The 21,869-nt window shown below is 34.6% G+C and overlaps 1 protein-coding gene across 3 annotated transcripts in view; it reads right to left on the bottom strand.

Annotated features, from left to right (window-relative positions):
* Gabrb1 (gamma-aminobutyric acid (GABA) A receptor, beta 1) overlaps positions 1–21,869 on the bottom strand; it is a 296,173-nt gene that overhangs the window by 66,318 nt on the left and 207,986 nt on the right. For all 3 annotated transcript variants that reach the window (XM_013008958.1, XM_013008959.1, XM_013008960.1), the window contains one exon: positions 8,596–8,678. In XM_013008958.1, coding sequence (XP_012864412.1) covers positions 8,596–8,678 — 83 coding nt within the window. The remainder of the gene's footprint in view (positions 1–8,595; positions 8,679–21,869) is intronic.

Raw genomic sequence — 21,869 nt, 5'->3', positions numbered from 1 at the left:
TCAGAATTATTAATGATTTGGCAGGCAGCAGTAAAATTAAGAATGGTTCAAAGGCTTTTGCTTGTAATTGTCTTATTTTTTTATACTTTTTCTTGAGGGTATTTATATGTTCATGTATTCATAACTTCTTTTTTTTTCTATATCCAACTTTTCTTTGTCAATAAGAATCATTTTAGTGCTAATATTTTAGGCAGTCATATAAAATAATATAGTGGTGAATAAACTCCAAGAGTTCTAGATTTGAGGACTAAAGAGAAGTTGAAGATTAATAAAATGAAACTGTCCTTTCACTCCTCAGTGAGAGGAGCTTTGACATTATTGCTGGTAGGTGTCCATTTCTAATTAGTGGCAGAGTCCTGATGGGAAAAGCAACTCTTTCTTTAATAGAGATTTACTTCACGAATAGACACGGACGCTCATTTGAGATTATTTTGCTTAAATTCTATCTGTTTTCCTGTTATGGAAAACTTGTGCTCACCATCTTTCCGCTTGCTGTTGTATTACCTGCATGATATCACACAGAACCACAAAGAATCATCACAGAAGGCACGCTAAGCAAGTGTGGGTGGCTCATATCTATAATGATAGTTGCTCAAGAGGCTTAGACCTGGGAAATGGCAGTTTTAGGCCAGCCCATGAAGAAAACTCTGAAGGTCCAACAATGGCTAGCAAAAAGTCAGACCAGAGTCATGGCTCAAGTGGTAGAACATCAGCTATAGCAGCTGAACAAGTGAGAGGCCTTGAGTTTAAACCTTGGTTTTGCCTCCTACCCCCCAAAAGCTAATTGAATTGAAGTGAAAGAAATCAAGTCAAGGACTCTGTGTGGGATGCTTAATGCCAGCTTGAGGGTTATGACATTCCCAAGATCTGTGGTCAACCATTACCCTGTGGGATTTTGGTTAAATAAGGAAATCCATGTTGCTTCCCCAATGGGGATAGACCTCATCCAACTTACTGAAGGTCTGAAAAGAAGTAAAAGACAGATACCCACCTTCCTTCACCTACATGGGAATTCTCCTGTTTACCTTCAAACTGGGACATTAGCTTTATTTTTCCCTGCCTTTGGACTTGAGTTGACACTTCATCTCTTCTTGGGTCTCTTGTCTGTTAGCCTTTAGTTGGAGCTACACCATCAGCTCTCTTGATTCTTAAGACTTCATACTGACACTGATATTTGCCTTTGGTTCTCCAGCTTGCTGACTCACTCTGAAGTTCTGGGGAATTGTCAGCTTTCATAATTATACTATTTAATTCCTTATAATAAATCTATTTAAGCTGGATGCTGATGGCTCATGCCTGTAATCCTGCCTACCAAGGAGGCTGAGATCTGAGGATCATGGTTTGAAGCCAGCCTGGGCAAAAAATTCTGTAAGATTCTTATTTCCAATGAACTACTCAAAAAAAGTCAGAAGTGGCGCTGTGGCTCAAGCCACAGCTTGAGCTAGCCTTGGGCACCAAGAGGTTCAGAGACACCTAGGCCCTGAGTTCAAGTCCTAGGACTGAACAAAAAAATCTATTTATATCTGCCTCAGTCTCTCCTCTTTGTGCCTCTCTGTTTCTGTCTCCCAGTGTGGGTTTATTTCTCTAGAGAATCAAAATGCACTGAGTATATCTGAATGTAAGCTTTCATTTTATATCAATGTTTAAAATATTCAGAATTGATTCTTATGTCCCTAACTTTTTTCTTCCTAGATATTTTGGTCTTCCGCCCTTGCATAAAATTATCTTAGCTTTAAAAATTAAATGCAGTTAAGAAAGGTGGACTTTTATAGCTATGTCTCATTTATATTCAGACATTGTATTTATATTTTATTCCATTTCCAGCTATTATTGGAACACATCACATACATAAGACTTAATATTTGAATTCTACAAACATTATATTTTCTAAAGAAAATTTCCACAGTTAGGTTAGTCTTCATTGTGTTAGGTAAATACATTATTTCTTAGCACCTATTATTTTTGCAGAGAAGAAAACAATTTAATGTTGGAAACAATCCAACACAACTCCCGGTTGAAATTCTGTATGATGTTGATGTTATGAAGACATTTCAATTAACAAAATGGCAACATGGTGGGTCTACAAGATAGACTGAGTGGATTGTTCCTTAAATTTATTAGATTAGGACAATACCTTCTTTACAAGCTGGAAATTATTTTTTAAACAAAAAGCTACTATGGAAATAACTAGATGTCACTGATTTTTTTTTTTTTTACTAACTTGGTTTTCACTCAAGTAGGAAGCAGAGAAGAATAACGTACAACAGGCAAAAAAAATCATTGTGTTCCTGGATGATTATCAGTCTACCAAAATTCATAAAGTGTAAAAATGCCAAGTTTTCCTCTCTCTTGCTCTTGGTTGACATATTTACAATCATAAGCTTATGAAATGGTCTTAAAGCATGAATATGAAATTGTACAAATGAAAGGCTATTTTTTACAATAAGACATCTGTGCTTTAAATCTAATCTGAAAGTTGAAACTAAGCTTATGTTCTAAAATTCAAAGGCCCCTGAAAGGTTCAGAGCTAAGAAATTTAATATATCTTCATTCTAAGTAAAGGTATGCTGAATATTTATCATTTCTAGGCTAGGTTTTAGTTACTGGGCAATGAACCAAATAAATGATTCCTTCTCTACAGGGTGAAAAACAATAAATATGGAAACAAACACGGACTACTAAGTGCTACAGGAATATCTAGCCTACTTTTCCAGCAGTAACAAAATACCATAGACTGGGTAGCTTATAAACAAGAGAGATTTCCCAGCCTTCTGTGGTCTGAGGAATCCAAGGTCAAGGTCCTGGCAGATTCTCGGATCTGGCAAGGGAGCACTTTTTGCTCATGGGTGGGACCTCCTGGTTGTGTCCTTTTACCATGGAAGGGGCAGGTCAGCTTTCTGGGATTTCTTTTATAAGGGCAATCATTCCATACATGAGGGCCCCATCTAAAATCCCAACTTTCTCATGGTATCACACTAATGATCTGGTTTCACCATAGGAGTTTTGGGGAACACAAAGAGCCCAGAAAAACAGAAAACTACCAAAGCATTTTGAAGGAGAGCAATCAAAGCTTTCTGGCTCAGATTGAATTCTCAGAGAATTTTCTTATTGGGATAACAGGGAAGAAGAGGATAAGTAGAGGAAAGCCCCAAGAACTACATTAGGGAAAGTATTTCAACCAGAAGGAACAAAGGTGGTGAGGATTGTGAGCTAAGAGAGAGCTCAGTCTGCATGAAATGAAGAAATATGTGGTGGTGGTGTGTGGTCAGAATAAGAACAGGGCCACATACGAAAGTGGGGGAGGCCAGATCACACAGGGGCTTGAAAGTCAAATTAAGAAATAGAGAAATCTTGAAAGTGGGAAATGAGCTGGGTGCTGGTGGCTCACACCTGTAATCCTAGCTACTCAGGAGGCTGAGATCTGAGGATCGAGTTTCAAAGTGCAGGAAAGTCCATGAGCTTCTTCTTGTTTTTTTTTTTTTTTGTTGTTGTTTTTTTATTGTGAAAATACTGTACAGAGGGGTTACAATTACATGGGCAAGATAATGAGTACATTTCTTATCAAGCATTGTAGCCTCCTCCTTTGTTTCCCCTTCCCATCCCATCCTCCCCCCTTCCCCATTCAACCCTCCCCCCCTACCAAAGTTGTAAAATTCGCTTTCGACATAACGACTTGTATGTCTCATTGTTGCAATGAGTCCACCTGTATCCCTATTTAAATGATTTGTTTTTTCTCTTCCCCTCCACAATTTATAACAACATCAAATACAGTGAAAGCAGGGGTTATACCGTGGGGAAGGGACATACAAAGCAACAAAGAAATAATCTTATAAATGTGTTAGAAACAATCACATGAAAGAAAAAAAAACATTTGAATACATATCTTAGGGTTCATTTCCCTAACATCAACTTATCTGACCTTTTCTGCTTGACTCAGACATATACTAGTTATTGCAAATAAGGGAAACCATGGGACTTCTTGTCTCCAATAAACCACTAGAAAACTGGAAGTGAAGCTGTGGCTCAAGCTAGCCTTGAGCTGAAAAACTGAGGGACAGCACCCAGACCCAGAGTTCAAGCCCCATGACTGACAAAAAAAGAAAAAAAAGAAAAAATAAAGAAAGTGGGAAATGTGTCTGATAGGACTCCAGGCTGGGGGGTGGGGGGGAGTGTTGTGGGGAGGAGATGTGAGCGAATGATGGAGAAGGGGGGTCTGGTCAAGATTTACTGGCCACCTACATGGGCATGTTGCATTAAAAAATACCCTTGCTTTGTTAAATGGCAACTCTGCTGTACAACTACTTAAAATGATTAAACAAGACTCATTGTGGAATTAAGACTTGGTACAGAAAACAAAAAGGTTTTGTGGGTAGAATGAATAGTACTGGACAATAGATTGGATAGGAGAAGTACATGTTAGGGAAATGTGAAGAGTTAATCCTAAAATTCTAGTAGGTTAAGAGATTAAGGAGGCTAGAAAAGAAACTCATTGAGGAGGGAAAAATGTAGTTCAGCTTTGCACAAATTAAATTTGAGGTACCTCAAAATATCCAACTAGATAAGACAAATGGAGTGCTATGTACATCAATCTGGGCTCAGAAGAGATTTTGTGATATAAACTTGAGGACCATGGGACTAAAGATGGAATGAAACAGGTTCTTTGTGACTTCTGAGAACATTTCAGTGAGGTAGGTGGTAGATAGGCACACACTTGATTGCAATGGCTTGAGAGAAATTGGAAGTGCTCGGTAACAGATATTTACCATTCTTTCAAGTAGTTTAGAAAAAGAGATTAAGAAAAATCTTAAGTGAGACACAGGATAGGGTGGAAGTGATCTATGATGAGTTTTAGCCTTATAGACTATAACAAGAGAGGTAGTGGAAAAGGCAAGATTGTGAATTGAGAGATCTAGAGTAAGATATGTGTGGACTGAGATAATTCCCAGAGAAAGAAGAGAGAGATGGAATCCTGAGTGAAGTGGACAAGGAGAGGCTATAAAAGAATTGGGGCATGATTCTGTCTGAAATATTATGGTTCACTCCAAATGGTGCAGAGTAACAAAGCTTAGAAGAGTGATGAGAACATAGAGATTTTAGGCCTGGAATGATGCCTACATTTTTGAGTGCAGTGAGAGGTGATGCCATCTGCTGACAGTAACAGAATGAGATTGGGGTAAATGTTTCATAACTCATACTATAGAAAAATAGGTAAAAGGTCCTTGCTTTCTCCATCATTGTTACCCTAAGCCCTGAGCATATTCATAAAGCTCGTAACTATCAAACCTTTATGTGATTGTTTTATTGATTCCAAATTCCAAATCTTCTTTATACTAATCCCTTGATTGATTTTCCTATATGCTATTAACTCATTTTATGGCATCCAAGGGCTATGAAACTGTTAATCTGCTCCCAGTTCAAGTAAAATTTCAATTTAGCCAGCCTTTATGGCCTCTCCAATTTTCCTTGATTAGATGACATTAAAGATAAACAGAACATCTTTAATTTGTCTCAAAGGAAAACGTTGTCTGCCTTGGATGGGAGGAACATACAAAAACTTTTAAGGTAGGCAAGATTTCCCTTCCATTGACCACAGAAAAGTATTGTTGGTTGTTTTATTGATGGAATGTCTATCATTCTCATTTCCAAGCTAACTTTAGAGGTTTGTATTTATAATCACTTTAAAGCTCTATTGTAAGCTGGGTGTCAGTGGCTCACGCTTGTAATCCTAGCTACTCAGGAGGCTGAGATCTGAGGATCACCGTTCAAAGCCAGCCGGGGCCAGAAAGTCCATGTCTGAGACTCTTCAATTAACCACCAGAAAATCGGAAGTGGCGTTGTGGCTCAAGTGGTAGAGTACTAGCCTTGAGCTGAAGAGCTCAGGGATGGTGCATAGGTCTAGAGTTCAAGCCTCATGATTGACCAAAAAAAAAAAAAAGCTATATAGGGCCAGTTCAGATAGAACTGTTTCACAGTGCCAAATTTCTTTATTAATACTTAAAACATGGATGTATACTCAACACAGTATTTGTTAATAATTAGCACCATATTATATAGTTAGATAGAAACAAAGAATTCTCCATCAGTCTCCATATTGTTGACACATGTCACATCATCACTTGAATTATGTTAAGATTTACAATCTCTTTATGTTGGTTTATCCAATATTAAGTAGGCATACATTTTAAGTAAAATGTTAAAGCTCAGTAGTCATACTGTTAGCTGAGATCCCCCGCTCTCCCTCCCTTCCTTCCTTCTTTCCATAATGGAATAAAGGCCTGTTTGGTTTTCACCATGCTTCCACAACTTTAAACATTTGACCATTGTCCTAAGAGCTAGGTTCTGCTTCAGCTTCTGAGCTCAGGTGTCACAGTTAGCAAAGTTAGATATGAGAAACATGGAGTCTTTGTTTGATATAGTATACTCAACATGGTAGCACTCCACTATTCAGATCTACTTTCAACTCTGCTCCCTTCCTTACTTGTTGAGGGCAGGATTCTGTGATGGGGAGTAGAGGCTTGGGTTTGAATCCCTGGTATAGCACTAGCCTCTCCCTCTCTCCCTGAGTAACTTATTTTATTATTTTGAATCTCAGACATCTCATCTCTCAAATGTTAGAATACTTTTGTCATATAAGTATTACATAATGTTTTCTCAATTAGCAAATAGAAGGCACCTGTTTTCCCCAAGTTGTTACCTTAATATATTCCTCATTACACAGATTCTTTCAGGCATAGGTCTTTTCCTTTTGTGTATAAGTACCTTTAGGGACTGTAGTTCTGTGACTGTGGAATCCCTTTGACGGTGCCTTATATTTGCCTGTGTTCTTGCATTTTAGATAATTTTTAGTGACCTAGCCACTATACTTCCTCTCTGACTAGACAATTGACTGAATATTACTGAATTTCTTCAATGATTGTTATATGCCTTGGCTATTGTCTATTGTATAATCCCGTTATTTTATGGTTATGTTGAACTATTTGGCTGTGTAGAGTTCTTTATTTCCTGTCCTACAAAAACATTAGACTGATGTTTTGCTTCAAGTGAACATAAAAATCACCTACTTAAGGAAAAATCACCAACTTAAGGAAAAGCACTAACTTACATTGTAAGAAAACTCAATATGTATAATAAGCAAAATAAGGATTTGGTGAGAAATTGATGATGATTTATAACAGAAACAGTTCTGGTAGTTCTCAAAATTTATTGTTCCTCTAAGTAAATAATGATGAATATTGCGAAGTCTTGAGATTTGAGTGGATGGAAGGTCATAATTCTACCCAGAAGTAAAGGGTTAAGATAAAAATCACAAAGTCAATGGAAGGAAGTCAGTGTTAAAAGGTAACTCATATAGATGAGCAATTCATGATTTCTCTTTTTATTCTATCTTAAAAATAACAGCTACTTTCTGAGTGAAGGTTTTACTTAATTTATAAAATATTGTGAATCATTAATACATGATTAGGATTATGGTTCAAATTTTATCATATTTAAATTTAAACTCAAAGTCCCATTAATACTTTCATATTGAGCCCTTCCATGTTTTCCAACTTCTTCATATGGTGAGCTTTAAAGCTAAGGTTTTAAAGAAGAGGTTATGAATTTTCTTGTTCATTACATCGTTATAGAAACATTACTGTTTCTAAATATAGAGATATCCCTGTAGATACATCTCAATTTCTATGTATCCAATGGAATTAGAAAATCACTGCTAATGCTTAATAACAAGGTAGAGAAACATCTATTGATCAATGATACTGTAGATGTACTTAAAATTTCCTTACTTTTCCTTTACCTTCTTGATTTTTAGATTTAGGTAGTGTATTAGATAATATAAATAAGTTAGTTGAGTTCTCATTATATTAAATGACACACAAATGATCTGAATTAAAGTGCTTTAGGTTCTGAATTAACTACTTCATATTTCTGCACTTTTCAAAACCAAGGAATAATCTTTCTTGTATTCACTATCAATAGGTTCAAATACCTCTAGATTTATGAGTAAGAAACAGTGACACCAAGACAGTCAATCAAACTAAATCTTAGTGTTTAAAATACTCACATTGTTAAGAAAGCAATCAATGAAAAACAACCCCAGAGACCAAACCAAAATCAGTCACTGAGACATGAAAAACATTAAGTGTTTGGCCTCATGACATATCATTTATCATCTGCCTCTCTTTATAGATAAAGATATATTATGCACACAGCTTCTGCCACAGATTTTGTTTAGACAATTTACAGGTCAATAGGTGATAGAACCCAAAAATATTCTCTAGGTATCTTTTCATATGAAAGAATTTTACTCGTATTAATGCAGCTTGGAAGGCTTTGGAAGAAACTCTTAAGAAAAAGAAAACACGAGTTTACAAATTGTTAAATTAAAGTAAGTAGACTTTTCCTAATTGTCCAGAGGGTCATTTAATGGAAATGATCTTGGACCAATGATATAAGGGAGAGTATTATTAATTATAAGTCCTTTAAATGTTGGCAGGAAAATGTACCTAAAAATATACCAGTAACAATCAGTGCAGCAAATGGTGAAATTTAATTGGACCAAGCTAGCTTCATTCCCATTCCCCAGTGAAAATCACTCACAACTTTCAATCTCCAGGGTGCAGTTTTGCTCATCCAGAGGGTATCTTCGAAGGTCCATCATACAAGCAGCTGTAGTTGTGATCCTGACAGGGTGAGAGACAAAACAAGGTGTCACAGGAGTGGTAAAATCCTAGTCATGTTTATCAGATGGCAGAAATAAGGCATTAAAATTTTCTGAGAGCTTACGGTAACAAGTTGAGCAACCTAGATGGATAAATTCCTAGGAACATATAGCCAACCAAGACTATTTCAAAAAACAAATAATAAAAAGCCTGAAAATACTAATAACAAAAGATTGGATCTGCAATCAAAAATTTTCAGCAACGAAAAGCCAAGACGGATGGCTTTATGGTTAAATTCTACCAAGCATCAAAGAAGAATCACTACTAACTCTTCTTAAACTTTCCCAAAAATTAGAAGAAAACTTTCCAAAAATCTTTTTAAGGCCAGAATGACCCTGAGTCTAAAACCAGATAAAGGCAAAACAAAAGGAGACTGTAGGCCAATATCCCTGATGAACACAGGTACAAAAATCTGAAATAACCTATTAAAAACCCGAATTAAGTAGCTCATTAAAAGAATCACTTGCTGTGACCAAGTAGTATTAATTCTTAGAATGTTAAGAATGCATACACAATGGACATCCAGCAGAATTCAAGCTAAAAGAAATAAAAGTCAATATAAGAAAGGTCAAGGACAAAAATCAGTGATGTGATATACCATGATAACAAAATAAAGCCATGTAATTATCACAATAGATACAGAGATTTTTTTGGATTTATTCTGGAATCTGGAGATAGAAGTATATAGTATGAAACTGGGAACTTCTTCTCCCCTTCCCCCCCACAACTGTTCTGGAGTCACCCCCCCCCACAACTGTTCTGGAGTCAGAAGTTTTACCAAGTCTGATATCTCTCTTGCTCCAACTGAGCTTACGGGTCTATGGTGAACTCTAGAACTGTGACTTCATATCCTAGACTTTCATTAACCTTGCATTTTCTCTTATGTGGGATGCTTTCTTAAACTGTGGAATCTGAGAGTAAATAAAATTCATATTTACAAATTTAAAAAATCACCTTAAAATTAAATGGTAATGGTCTATTCTTATGCAATAATAAAGAATTGAAAAGATCTATATTGGTATTTTCTTTCTACTTTAATCCTCAGCAGTTACAACATTTGAATTTCTATGAAAACAGAAGCTTAGCTATCTATTTTTAGGGGAAAAAAGATTCCACAGTAGCTAAACTGTAGTATATCTTGCTTATTTTCTTTAAAAATGCACCTTGAATTTGTTTCTCTATCAGTCAACAATAATCTATCTATAGAGAACTATTATAGTATACTCAATTCCATGGCAATACCATAGTTTATTTTCTTAATCTTCAGGGAGTATTTATGTTGTTTCTACTTTTTTGGAGTTTCAGAAGATAGTAAGTACTGTAATACATTATTTATATGCATCTTTTTGTTTATTTTATGTATTATTTATATACTACATCTAGATATGTATTTGTATACATTTTGTTTTGTGATATGTATGTATATACAATACACATTGTACTAAAGCATACTATCTTATGTGTATACATAGAAACATAGATGCATCTACAGAAGTCATTAGGATAATTTTACTCCAGAAATGATGTCTGGAGATGTTTCACTTATGTTCACTGGGATTTCAGCTCAGGGCTTCATGTTTTCTGGGCAGATGCTCTATCACTTGAGACAATCTGCCTGCCCCAGGAGACTTTTTGATTGTTATGTTGGAGCAAGTGTTAGGTGCTGAAATTTCATTGATGCAGGTCAGAAATGCTCTTAAACATTCTATAACACATGACATCCTTGTGAACCTGTTCTAAAATGTCAGTAGTGCTGAAATTAAGAAACATTGATACATTGGTGCTTTTCAAATATTTTCCTCTGTGAAAACCTTTCATAAAATGCAATCTTATATACTGAAATCTTACATATAAAAATCTACCTAACCGGAAGTGGTGCTGTGGCTCAAGCAATAGAGCGCTCACCTTGAGCTGAAGAGTGCAGGGACAGCGCCCAGGCCCAGAGTTCAAGCCCCATGACTGATCCCCCCCATACCCCCCCCACAAATCTATATACCTAAGTATATAAACTCTAAATAGAAAAAATGAAAATCAGATCTTACTAATATAAAACAAAAATTTGAAAGCAGGGATTTACTTATGAGGAATATTATTGTCTTTGTGCTTTCTTACATATTTTTGAGACTTGTTTTTGTATTTTCTTCTTTTAATAATATTTTTTAATAATAACTTGGTTGTATAATCTTATGTGACCAAGAATGGGCTGTCTTGAATCGGAATAAACAACAACAATACACTCAGGATTTAGGCCAAGAGATCACCTCTAGAACCAATGCAAATTGTTCAAGAGCTGTCATTGATGGTTGGTCTGTAGTGATGCTTAATGATAGGTAAAAAGGAAGATTTACTTGATGTTTGAAATAACATAGGCTAACCAATATGAAGTCAGTATTCTGGGGAGGTCTTCCATGGATGAAAATGTATCAAAGGATGTATTACAATGTAGATGATTCGACTATAGCTTAAACTAATTATAATTTTTTTTAAAATAATTATTTTTAATATTTTTATGTCAATTAGCTTGCCTTTGTTAATGATACTAATATTTTCTCAGATTAACTTTGTACCAACAATTGATACCAAAAACTGTATCTAGAAAAGTTATCAAAGGATTATCTTGAAATTTAGGGAAAATGTTTGCTCATTGGAAATTTACTCCTTATTTAATCAAATAAGAAAATTTTGAATGAAAATTGCATAAAACTAATAGGAAAAATAATGATATTCTGCAGTTATTTAGATACTAAGTAAGTAGCATATAATTTGTAGGATATTTGTAGTGAAGTTATAATTAATGTTAAGTATAAAAAGGAAATTAGCTTTCCCACATAAAAGAAAGTCAGTGATCACATAAATTCAACATGAGTATACTGACAAAAGCAAAAATACAAACTGTATTACAGTATTTTCAGTTTTCTTGTTTGATACATACATTGATAAAATTTCAAAGATGAAAGAATTTTACACTATATCTATCCAAACCAACTAGCACAATAATAAAATTCCTAGAGCTTAGTTATTACCATCTTAAAAACTGTCTTCTCATATGAATTCTGAAACCAAGTATAAATCAAACATTGGTAGAAGAGCCTTAGGAATACCAAAAACAGTATTTATGTCTCACTAATACCAAAAACAGCATTTATGTCTCACTAGTCGGAATATCTCACTGAATATCTCATACTTTTAGACACATGGTATTATGTTACTTAACCACTTTATTTCAAAATCAGGAGCTGGATTGAAATCTTGTACTGAGTCACTGATTTGCAAGTTGGGAGGCTCTGTTTTTGCAAAGTGGTTTTGCAAAATAAAAAATAATGCATCATCTATGAATAATAGATGAGGCATGAATAATCGATGCCTCAGGTGTATGGGTCCCACAGTTGGGAGTAATCAAAGAACCCAAGATGTAAAAAATTTCTGAATTTACTGTTGCCATCTGTTATGATCAATCTATTCAATAAGCAGCAGACCTTAATAAGACATATGATTACTATTATCATGGGAGACTATAAAGGCCTGACGATGACTAGAATATTTTACAGTGCTCAAAGTGTGGGTCAGTTTATTTCTTCTGTTCTCAAATCTTATTTTGATATCAATTGAGAAACTATCACGATTTAGCTACTGTGACAGTAGCTTGACTCTTTTTGGAAATGGCTGGTTTCAGAGAAATAACTTCCATCTTGTGATCTTTCTGTTTCAAATTTCAAATCTCCATGAGGATTTCATTAGCCCAACTTGGGTTAGGTGCAAAAAAAATTCCACAAATTATTTAGTAAGAATTGATGGAGTGTCATGGAAATACAGATAGGGTCTTCAGAGTCCTACCGGGGTCTCCCTTTATAAGCAGATAATAATTCATACCTATCCAAGCAGATACCAAGCCATACCTGAGCCAGTAGAAATCTGTGCAGCAGAGAAGAGGACTGTAGTGAATTAAGTCTGGTATTTCTAGATTTTGTAATGCTTATGAGAGCTCGAGTTCTTTGTAAAAAAAATAACTACTCAGCAAAACAATATTGAACAAAAAAAGAGGTGCTATACAGAATTCTTTTTCACTCTTTTATCTTCTGAGTGAGACACCACAAAGAATGTTTGTAAGAATGATGGCTCCTTGTGTTTCCATTCGTCCTTCCTGCTTAATATGATGGCCTAGCAGTGGTTGTTACTTCTATAATTAATTAATAATCTACCTGGAAATGTACTCATTTATTATGTATGTATGTATGTATTTATTGGCAGTTATGAGGCTTGAACTCCGGGCCTGGGCGCTGTTCCTCAGCTCTTCAGCTCAAGGCTAGCACTCTACCACTTGAGCCACAGTGCCACTTTCAGTTTTCTGAGTGGTTTATTGGAGATAATAATAATGGATGTTCCTGCTCAGGCTGGCTTTGAACTGCAATCCTCAGATCTCAGCCTCCTGAGTAGCTAGGATTACAGGCATGAGCCAATGGTGCCTGGGCTGGAAATGTTCATCTATTGGCTAAAGCAGACTCATAGTATCATACCCATGTAATTAAGGTGTCAAATATCACAAAACTGCATAAATTGAGGACTTCAAGATCAATTAAAAAAATTCTGTTTCTGACTTTTCCCACTCAAAGTATGTGTGAAAAAGCACTCTTGTAGGCATGTAGTAAATTTATGTATGAGGTAGAACCAGCAACAGACAGAAGAATTAACTGTACTTCTAAAGATAGATTTCCCAAAGGTGGATTTGTGACAGCATAGCATCCATCTGCTCTTTCAAAGACATTTAGAACAGCTTACATTATAATCCAATTTATTGACATTTGAAGGTTAGGTCAGAACAATATAATGGGCTATTAGTTAGAATTGTGGTCCCAAGATACTTGGGAATGAGCAGAAATGATGTTACTGTAGTGTCATTTGTTAAGGTTCATACTGTATAGTGACTGACCTTAAAAGTCACTGGAATTACAAATCATGTATATTAAGTGAATGAGGGTTGCATGGTTCTTATTGCTGACAAAATAGTTCAGGAAGTTCTGGCTCACTAGTAGCTTGAAATTCAGGTACACATATGCATGTGTGCACCTATATACACATGGAAAAAGCACACTTACAAATAAGAATGACAACTTAAACAACTGCACAAATTATGTCATTTATTTGACTATAACAATTCAATTTTATATGGAAGAGCCTCTCAATTTGAAATCTGCACTTTGTATAGTATCTTATGTAATTGTACAACTTTATAAGAGTTGTATAAAAGGAATATGAGAAACAAGAGAGAAAAAATTGATGATGCTAAGTCCTGTTGGCACTCTAAAGACTTGTGAGGAACAGTTTATTATAAGACTGATGTCAGTTTCACTTAGAGAAGTGTGTTTGAAGAGTGTCCTAAGATCTGTTTGGCTAACACTGCATACTTAATGTATGACATAGATAGATATATTCATATATCTATTATATCATCTATCTGTGTCTATCTACTCTACCTATATCAATCTATTTATATATATCTATATCACCTAAAAACAGATGAGAGTTTAGCCTGTCATGACCAAAGAGTGCATAGATTTTTATGTATAAGGACCTGGATGAATTTATGAGGCTTACTCAGAGAATCTGAAAAAAAATCTTCTCTTCTTGAAATTCCTATTCATACTTGCAAAGCCTACTTTTGTTGTATAAAGAAATACATTTTCAGGATTAGTATATAGACATTTTAGGGGAGGTTGTGGTTGGGATTTGATTTGACTATTATGTGTGAATTTTTAAATTTATTACTTATTGATTTTATTACATTTATGCCATTTCCATCATAACTTCAAAGATAAGGAAAAAGACATCTGATGTGGTATAGAAATGTTTCCAAGTTTATATAGTGTATAAATGGTGATTCTGGGATGTAAATTCAGATATGCTGGACTGAATAGCAGATCATTTGTGGTGATTATATTCAGACCAGATGAGTCTAAGCAGAAAGCATTTATTCTAGTAAAATTTTTCCCCTGGAAAGTAAAACGAATTTTATAAAAAAGTGAGGGTTGACCTTACCATCTTTTTTTTTTTTTAGCACTTATTTAGTTAGCAGTATTTCAGGACATCTTCACTAATCAATAATGAGCATAAAAATGAAAGACCTACCAGGAATCTGATAATATAGCCAACATTAAAAGCAGTGGTTAAAAATATCCTACTGCACAGCATTCATGATGTCATAAATTGTTGTTTTGCTTACTAAATACTACAAATGATACTAACTGGTGGGATCTGATGGGACAGAAATTGTAGAAATGAGACCAAGCTACATGTTATGCACAAGGCAGGCAAAACTCTTACATCACAATCTTCAACTTATGCCAGCAGGCTTGTGCTGACGGGAACTACCACAGACCAGAACCCTAGACTGCTGGCTTGACAAACTATACTACAGAGTGACAGCAATATAACAGCATCCTACTATCATTAACCAATGGAACAGAAAAGAAAGCCCAGAAACTAACTCACATGTATATAGTCAATTCATTTTTGAAACAGATCCAAGTATGCACATTGGGAAAAGCATAGTCTGTTCGGTAGGATATCTATAAGCAGAAGAATAAACCAAACTTTGATCTCACATAATTCATTTTTATAATATTTTTGAATCTAGATTTCTGTTTTATTTTCTCCCTCTCATTTGTATACTTGGTGCTGAGTGCTAATAACTCTCAGTGTAATCTCAGGCAGTCATTTTCAGATAATTAGCTACATACCAAATGTTGTGTAAATGGGATCCTTATTATTCATGTCTGTTGGGCCAGAATGATTCATGAACCACTTGTCAATATGACTTGCAGTTCATAAGTCAGTTTGGGAAGTAGAGATCGACCCGAAAGTAATAATACAGCAATAAACCTTGCTAGGTATGTGCCCAGGATCAAGTTAAGCCAACTCATGCATTACCATGGGAATCTGGCTGAGTTCAAGACAAATTTATTTTTTCCCAAATCATATCATATATTCATTTATCTGTGTACAGAAGAACACACATTCATTTCTATGATACTTAAAATTGCCTGATATGGTACAGAAAAAAAGTTAGGGCTACTTCTTCCAAATTATCATATTTATTCTCACCAGTCAATTATCAGGGTTAATCAGAATTAAAACAGTAGCAAGCCAGAGAACAAGAGGAAGGGACTTAGATCTCGCAGTAAAAATATCTCCTACAGCCTAAGGAAAATGTTTACTTTAAATGGCTTGCTGTGACTTGGAAATCAATAAGGATTACCCTAAGTATCCCTAAGATAGTTTATAAAACAACTCAGAATCGAAGCAAATACACAGGTCTTCTTTCAAGTTATTATATTTTGGCTTATTTGTAAAATTGCTGTGCTGTTTTGCATGTTTATCTCTCCTAGAACAAAGAACTGACACATTTATTCAAAGGTAATAAGAGTCATATTGAAATAGTATTCTAAAAGGACTAAAGCATTAAGGCATTGGGTTATTGGAAGATAATGACTTTATGTCATGAAAAAAGAAGCATATTCACTATATACTATGTGGAAAATGAACTGTACATCTTGTGGGTGGGGACAGGAGGGGAAAAAGGTACAGTGTGAAGGAAGAGGAGACATGGTTCAAAAAGAAGTTTACTCATTACCTGATTCATCTAACTGTAACCCCTCTGTATATCAACTCTATATTAACAATACAAAAAGAAAAAAGAACCACGACAAAAATCACAAACAGATACAAGTATGGAAGAAACATAAATTGTGCAAAATTCTCTTATCTTTATAGAAATAAGAGCAAGCTTTGAGAAAAAAAATTAAATGATCCCTCCCCCACCCGTACCCTCAATTTTTTTCAGTGAATTTGAATTTAATGAAAATTAAAATTAATTAAAATTAAAATTGCTATTACTTAAACTGTCTATAGAATGGGTAATTTCAAACTAAAATTGGCATGCAGCTGAAGCTGGAAATATTGTTCAACTTCTTTCTTAAGAGAAATGTAGAACCCCCAAATCAAATAGTGTGTGATGATAACAGGAAAGGCTCAGAAGGAGGTGCCATATTCTGTCAAACTAACCCTACAGGAAAGTCACATAAAATCATAACTGTTTAAACACAATGTGGGATTACTTTTGCCTGATAACTGCCATCAGTTTTTTTTGTAGCTGTTGGGAGAAAAACAAATCTAAATTTGTAAGCCCCAGAGACAGAAATTTGGACAGAATGAATGAAAAACTTGGGATGTGAATTAAAGTAGAAAATGAGAAAGACATTTTCCTATATTTTCATTAGCATCAAGTAGTTATATAAGGAAGTTTCATTTTGACGTCATCTCTGTACAATAATTTTGATCCTGATTCCACACCCCCCCCCCGTTTTCTTTCCTCTCCCCTCTTCTCTCTCCAAACCAATCTAATCAAGTATCTTTGTTCTATTTTCATAGGACAGGTAAAGTATTTTCCCTATTTGCCTCCTTCCTTCTCTCTATTTGCATTTCCTTTATGGCCAATTGTACTTCATTTTTGGAGATATGCCTGTTCAGTTCTGAACTGGGTATAGCCACCTTCTTGTCTCCTATCCAAGAATTTACATTAAAATACAGAAAAACAAATTTTATCTCTCCCTTAGACTGTCTTCTCACCCAAGTGATATTTAGTAGTAGTCCTCGATTTTAATTTTCTGAAACGAGTCTGTTCAATGAAGAAATATGTGACCCTGAATGAATCCTGGTGTGTGAAGCTGATGTCTTTCCTCACATTTCTCATCACAATCAGCAACTATGAACCTATTTGTTGGATTGCTTGTGTCTGGCATGACTGTTGCTTAAATAGATGGTAAGAATGGAGAGAAAAGTGATATCCTAATGAGTCATTCAGCAGGGTCCAGCCCAGAAATGATACGCAAATTAGTAAAATTCATATGGAACTTAAAGAAATACGGAAATCATTACTTCTGCAAAGAAGACAGAAAGAGACCAGGATATTGTCTTCATTAATAACTTATACAAAAACATTTACGATAAAGAGCCATGTTCTTCAAACTGAATAAATTGCCTACTGAAAATTATCTTATATGCACTGGCTAAATAAACAACCACAGATTCCTAGTAGTTGGATAACTTCCAGAGCAAGGAAGCTCTAAAAGCACATGTCGATCCATCCTGTAGCTTAACACTTCTAGGTTATATTAGGATTTTAGATGTGAAATGGTTTAAGAGAGAAGGGACTTAAATACTAGTAATTTGCCACAGAGTTGAAATATTCAATATGTAAAATGTTTACATGCTGTTTATAGCCTTAATATTTATAAATTTGATATTGTCAATAATCTTATGGTAGATAAGGCATTTAAAAACTGGAAGTGCTGGGCTGGGAAGGTGGCTCAGTGGTAGAGCACTTGCCTTGCATGCTTGAGGCCCTGGGTTCGATTCCTCAGCACCACATAAGCAAATAGAAAAATGCCGGAAGTGGCACTGTGGCTCAAGTGGTAGAGCGCTAGCCTTGAACTGAAGAGCTGAGGGACAGCGCCCAGGCCCAGAGTTCAGGCCCTACGACCGGACCAAAAAAAAAAAATTGGAAGTGCTCATTCCCTACATAAATAGATTTTTTTTTCTGATAGAAGAAACTACAAATGACATCTCCTTGCTAAGAGTCATTTCCCAAAATTTACACTCAAATTTTCTGCCTATAAATATGTAGATTTCATAATGATACTGAAATGTCATATTTAATACTTGGTTTCCTGATAATTGCCTTTGCAACTAGAAATAGAAGATCATTAGGGATTGTGCTGTCCTCTTGCCACGTGCTACCTCCTCAAACCTTCATGGCAGTCCTCTTAGTTGGCTAGCGTTTTGGGTCAGAAAGGAAATCATACAATCAGAGGAGGAAAAGAAATCTTGACCCCGAGTATAATGTTTCTGTGTTTACATCTCTTGCAAAAGTATGGATCTAAATATATACACACCCTCTTTGTCTCTGTAATTTGCCTTTATTTGTATAATTTGGAGAGGACTTCTCATTGTTATAAGGATAATTGTGCGAAAGATTTTAAAATGAACCCAAAAGATTTCTAGATATATTATCTAGTAATCATGCACAACACAAAATGGTAGTAACATCAATGATTCTTGCTGAGCGCCAGTGGCTCACATCTGTAATCCTAGTTACTCGGCTGAGATCTGAGAATCATGGTTCAAAGCCAGCCTGGGCAGAATAGTCTGTGAGACTCTTATCTCCAATAAATCACCAGAAAACCAGAAGTGGTGCTGTGGTTCAAGTGGTAGAAGGCTTGCCTTGAGCTGAAGAGCTGAGGGACAGCACCCAGGCCCAGAGTTCAAGCCCCATGACCGACAAATAAATAAATAAAAATAAAAATAAAAAAAGAAAAGAAAAAAAAGAAAAAGATTCTTAGCTGTAAAAATCACAGGTGCAGTTATATGCATGTCCTATGCATATTGGCCAGTGGGCCAGTTGGCCATAATTGTTTTTTCATCCTTTTCAGTATGCTGTCTTTTCATTGTGTCTGCTTCTTGGATTTTCTTTGAGCTAAACAGTTGATGACTTTTCTTATTAATCAGGTAACTGAAATAAATCATAGTCCAATGCCATTTCATGTTTTTTATATAACTATCTTTTGAAAAATGGTTTTGTTGCAGCATTTTTGTATACAATCTTCAATGATATACAATGGTTTTATTATATATGTTATGTTGCAAAAAATGCATATCTTATAAGAAAATTAGATTCAGGCAGAGGAAGTAGATTATAACTGTACTGAATCAATTTCAATCTTCCTCGCTATTTTCTTGTTGCTTTGTGTTTCTGGTTTGCTAATTGCCAGTAAATTATTCTTCACTGGTGATAGCTAAATTTATTTGGTTTCATGACCACTTAATGATTTATGTAGATGGTTGAAAGATTGGGTGATAAAATTGTGTACTTTTTTGGGTAAGAGACAAGAGTGTACAGTCATGTTTGTTTTGTTTGACCATATTTGAGCACAAAACAGTTAAAGATCTTATACTAGTGGAATAAAAAGCAGCTACTTGATATCTGGGTGGTTAATTTCTGAGTTTTTAATGTCAATTATTTGTGGTAAAAGTGTAGATCTAAATTTATAGGCACTAGAAATATCTTCACAATTTGTAATTTTAGAAAGGTGTTCACCTGACATTATATGATTATATTACTAAATTAGTTGCCCAGCCTTTCAGTAAAAGGAGCACTATCTTGAGTGGTATATTTAGATAAATAAATGCTAATATAAATGGAAGGTTCTGAAATTCTCAGAAGTATAAAAAAGTTACTTATCTTTTAATTGCTCTCTAATTCACCAAAATAGTTTTGTAGAAGCTAACATAGAAATATTTTTTAAAAATCAGCCTTTACCTAATTTAGATAAATGTTTTATAGATGATTCTAATTAAAAATTTTAGTTTCATGTAAAGTTAGCTATTTTTTCTAATTTATCAGTGTTCAGTATAACACAAGCACACAATTTATTCTACTATAATTTTTCTAAACATACATAGGCTTATGGGCCAAATATGCCAGCTTAAGTATAGTATGATATTTAAGATAATGAAAAACATAAATTTGTATTCAAGCAATGTGGGTAATTATGCTCAAGCAATTGCCAACTTGAAGACAATTTTTGTGATATTTCGTCTAAATTGTAGAACTGATATTAAAGTGTTTTAATTAATAGATAATAGTTGCATGTATAGAAACTTTTAAAGTAAAATGTAATTCTTAAATATTAATTACTCAGCATATTTTAAAATTTATTTGCCTTTGCTTCTTATTTTTGTGCTCTGGGGCATGTTAATGCATGTGTTTATTTTGTCACTTAGAAAAGATGCTAAAGAATGTGTTTGTTTGTAAAAATAGTGTTTTGTGTGCTTGGGAGCACTCTGCTAGTTAAAATACTTATGTGTAACAGATATTTTTCAATATTCTGCACCCTAGGAGTCTTTGTGAAGTAGAAGTTGATTACTTTTGTCAAATATTTTAATTAATAGGACCAGATGAAACTACTTGATGTGACAAAGACATATTGTGTTTCTGTATCATTCAAGCTAAAAGAATTTTGTTCTGAAATCATAATTCTGGAAGTATTAATTCTTCTAACTCACATTCTTCAAATTTATCAGTATTTATCATATTAGAAATTAAAACTCAAATGTATTTACTAATTAACTTTAAGAAGCAATGATGATTAACTTTAAGAAAAGCCATTTGTTACATCTCAGTATCAATATGAAAGTGATCCCAACTTTCATAGAACAATGGGTGACAATGTTGTCAGACACCTTGTACTCATATACTGTTTTGTAGAATGGGAACTTCTTTGTACAACTACTTAAAGATATACCAATAAAAAATGTAACAAACAGGCAACAACAACAAAAAAGAAATCCTACTAAAAAGCACCAATTTGGCTGGGCATGGTGGCTCATACCTGTAAGCCCAGTTACTTAGGAGACCAACGAGGGCAAAATATTATTGAGACCATATCTCAAAGAACAAACTTGATGATGGTGCCTGCCTGTTAGGTTAGAAGGTTACAAACATAGATACATGGAATGAAGGCATAGATATAGGATTGTGAACCAAAACTCATGCTCAGCAAAAAACTCCCATGAAGCCCTATTGAAAAAACAAAACAGAATTAAACAATACTAAATTTAAAATGGCTGGAAGTGTCATTCACTTGTATAGTAAATTCAGGCCACGAGTTTAAAACCCCAGCAATAAACATACAATTGAGATGAAGAACTGTACTCTAAATTGCACAGACATCCCAGAATAAGAAAGATGATAATTAGTAACAAACTTAGAACATGAATTTTAACTTCTATGAATTATAATACCTGAATTTGATAGTAAGCTATGAAATGAATTAAAATTTTCACAAAGTGTGACTAATTTTATGGCTTTGCTTACTTGGTTTCCTGATAATTGCCTTTGCCTACAATGGAAAAAATTATTCTTTATCCCCTCTGGAATGGGTTATCAGATAATTAGTGACTAAATCTGATATTATAATAATTTAGATTTTAATGTTTGTATTTAGTTTTTTAAATGGTTTTGGGAAAACAAACAATCTGGCACCTATGACACTATTAATGCATGTTTAATAATAATTTTTATTTTTTTCAATTCCTAAA

The sequence above is a fragment of the Dipodomys ordii genome, unplaced genomic scaffold (assembly GCF_000151885.1).
Source record: "Dipodomys ordii isolate 6190 unplaced genomic scaffold, Dord_2.0 Scaffold8, whole genome shotgun sequence".
NCBI lineage: Eukaryota > Metazoa > Chordata > Mammalia > Rodentia > Heteromyidae > Dipodomys > Dipodomys ordii.
This window is presented reverse-complemented; position numbering and strand designations above follow the sequence as displayed.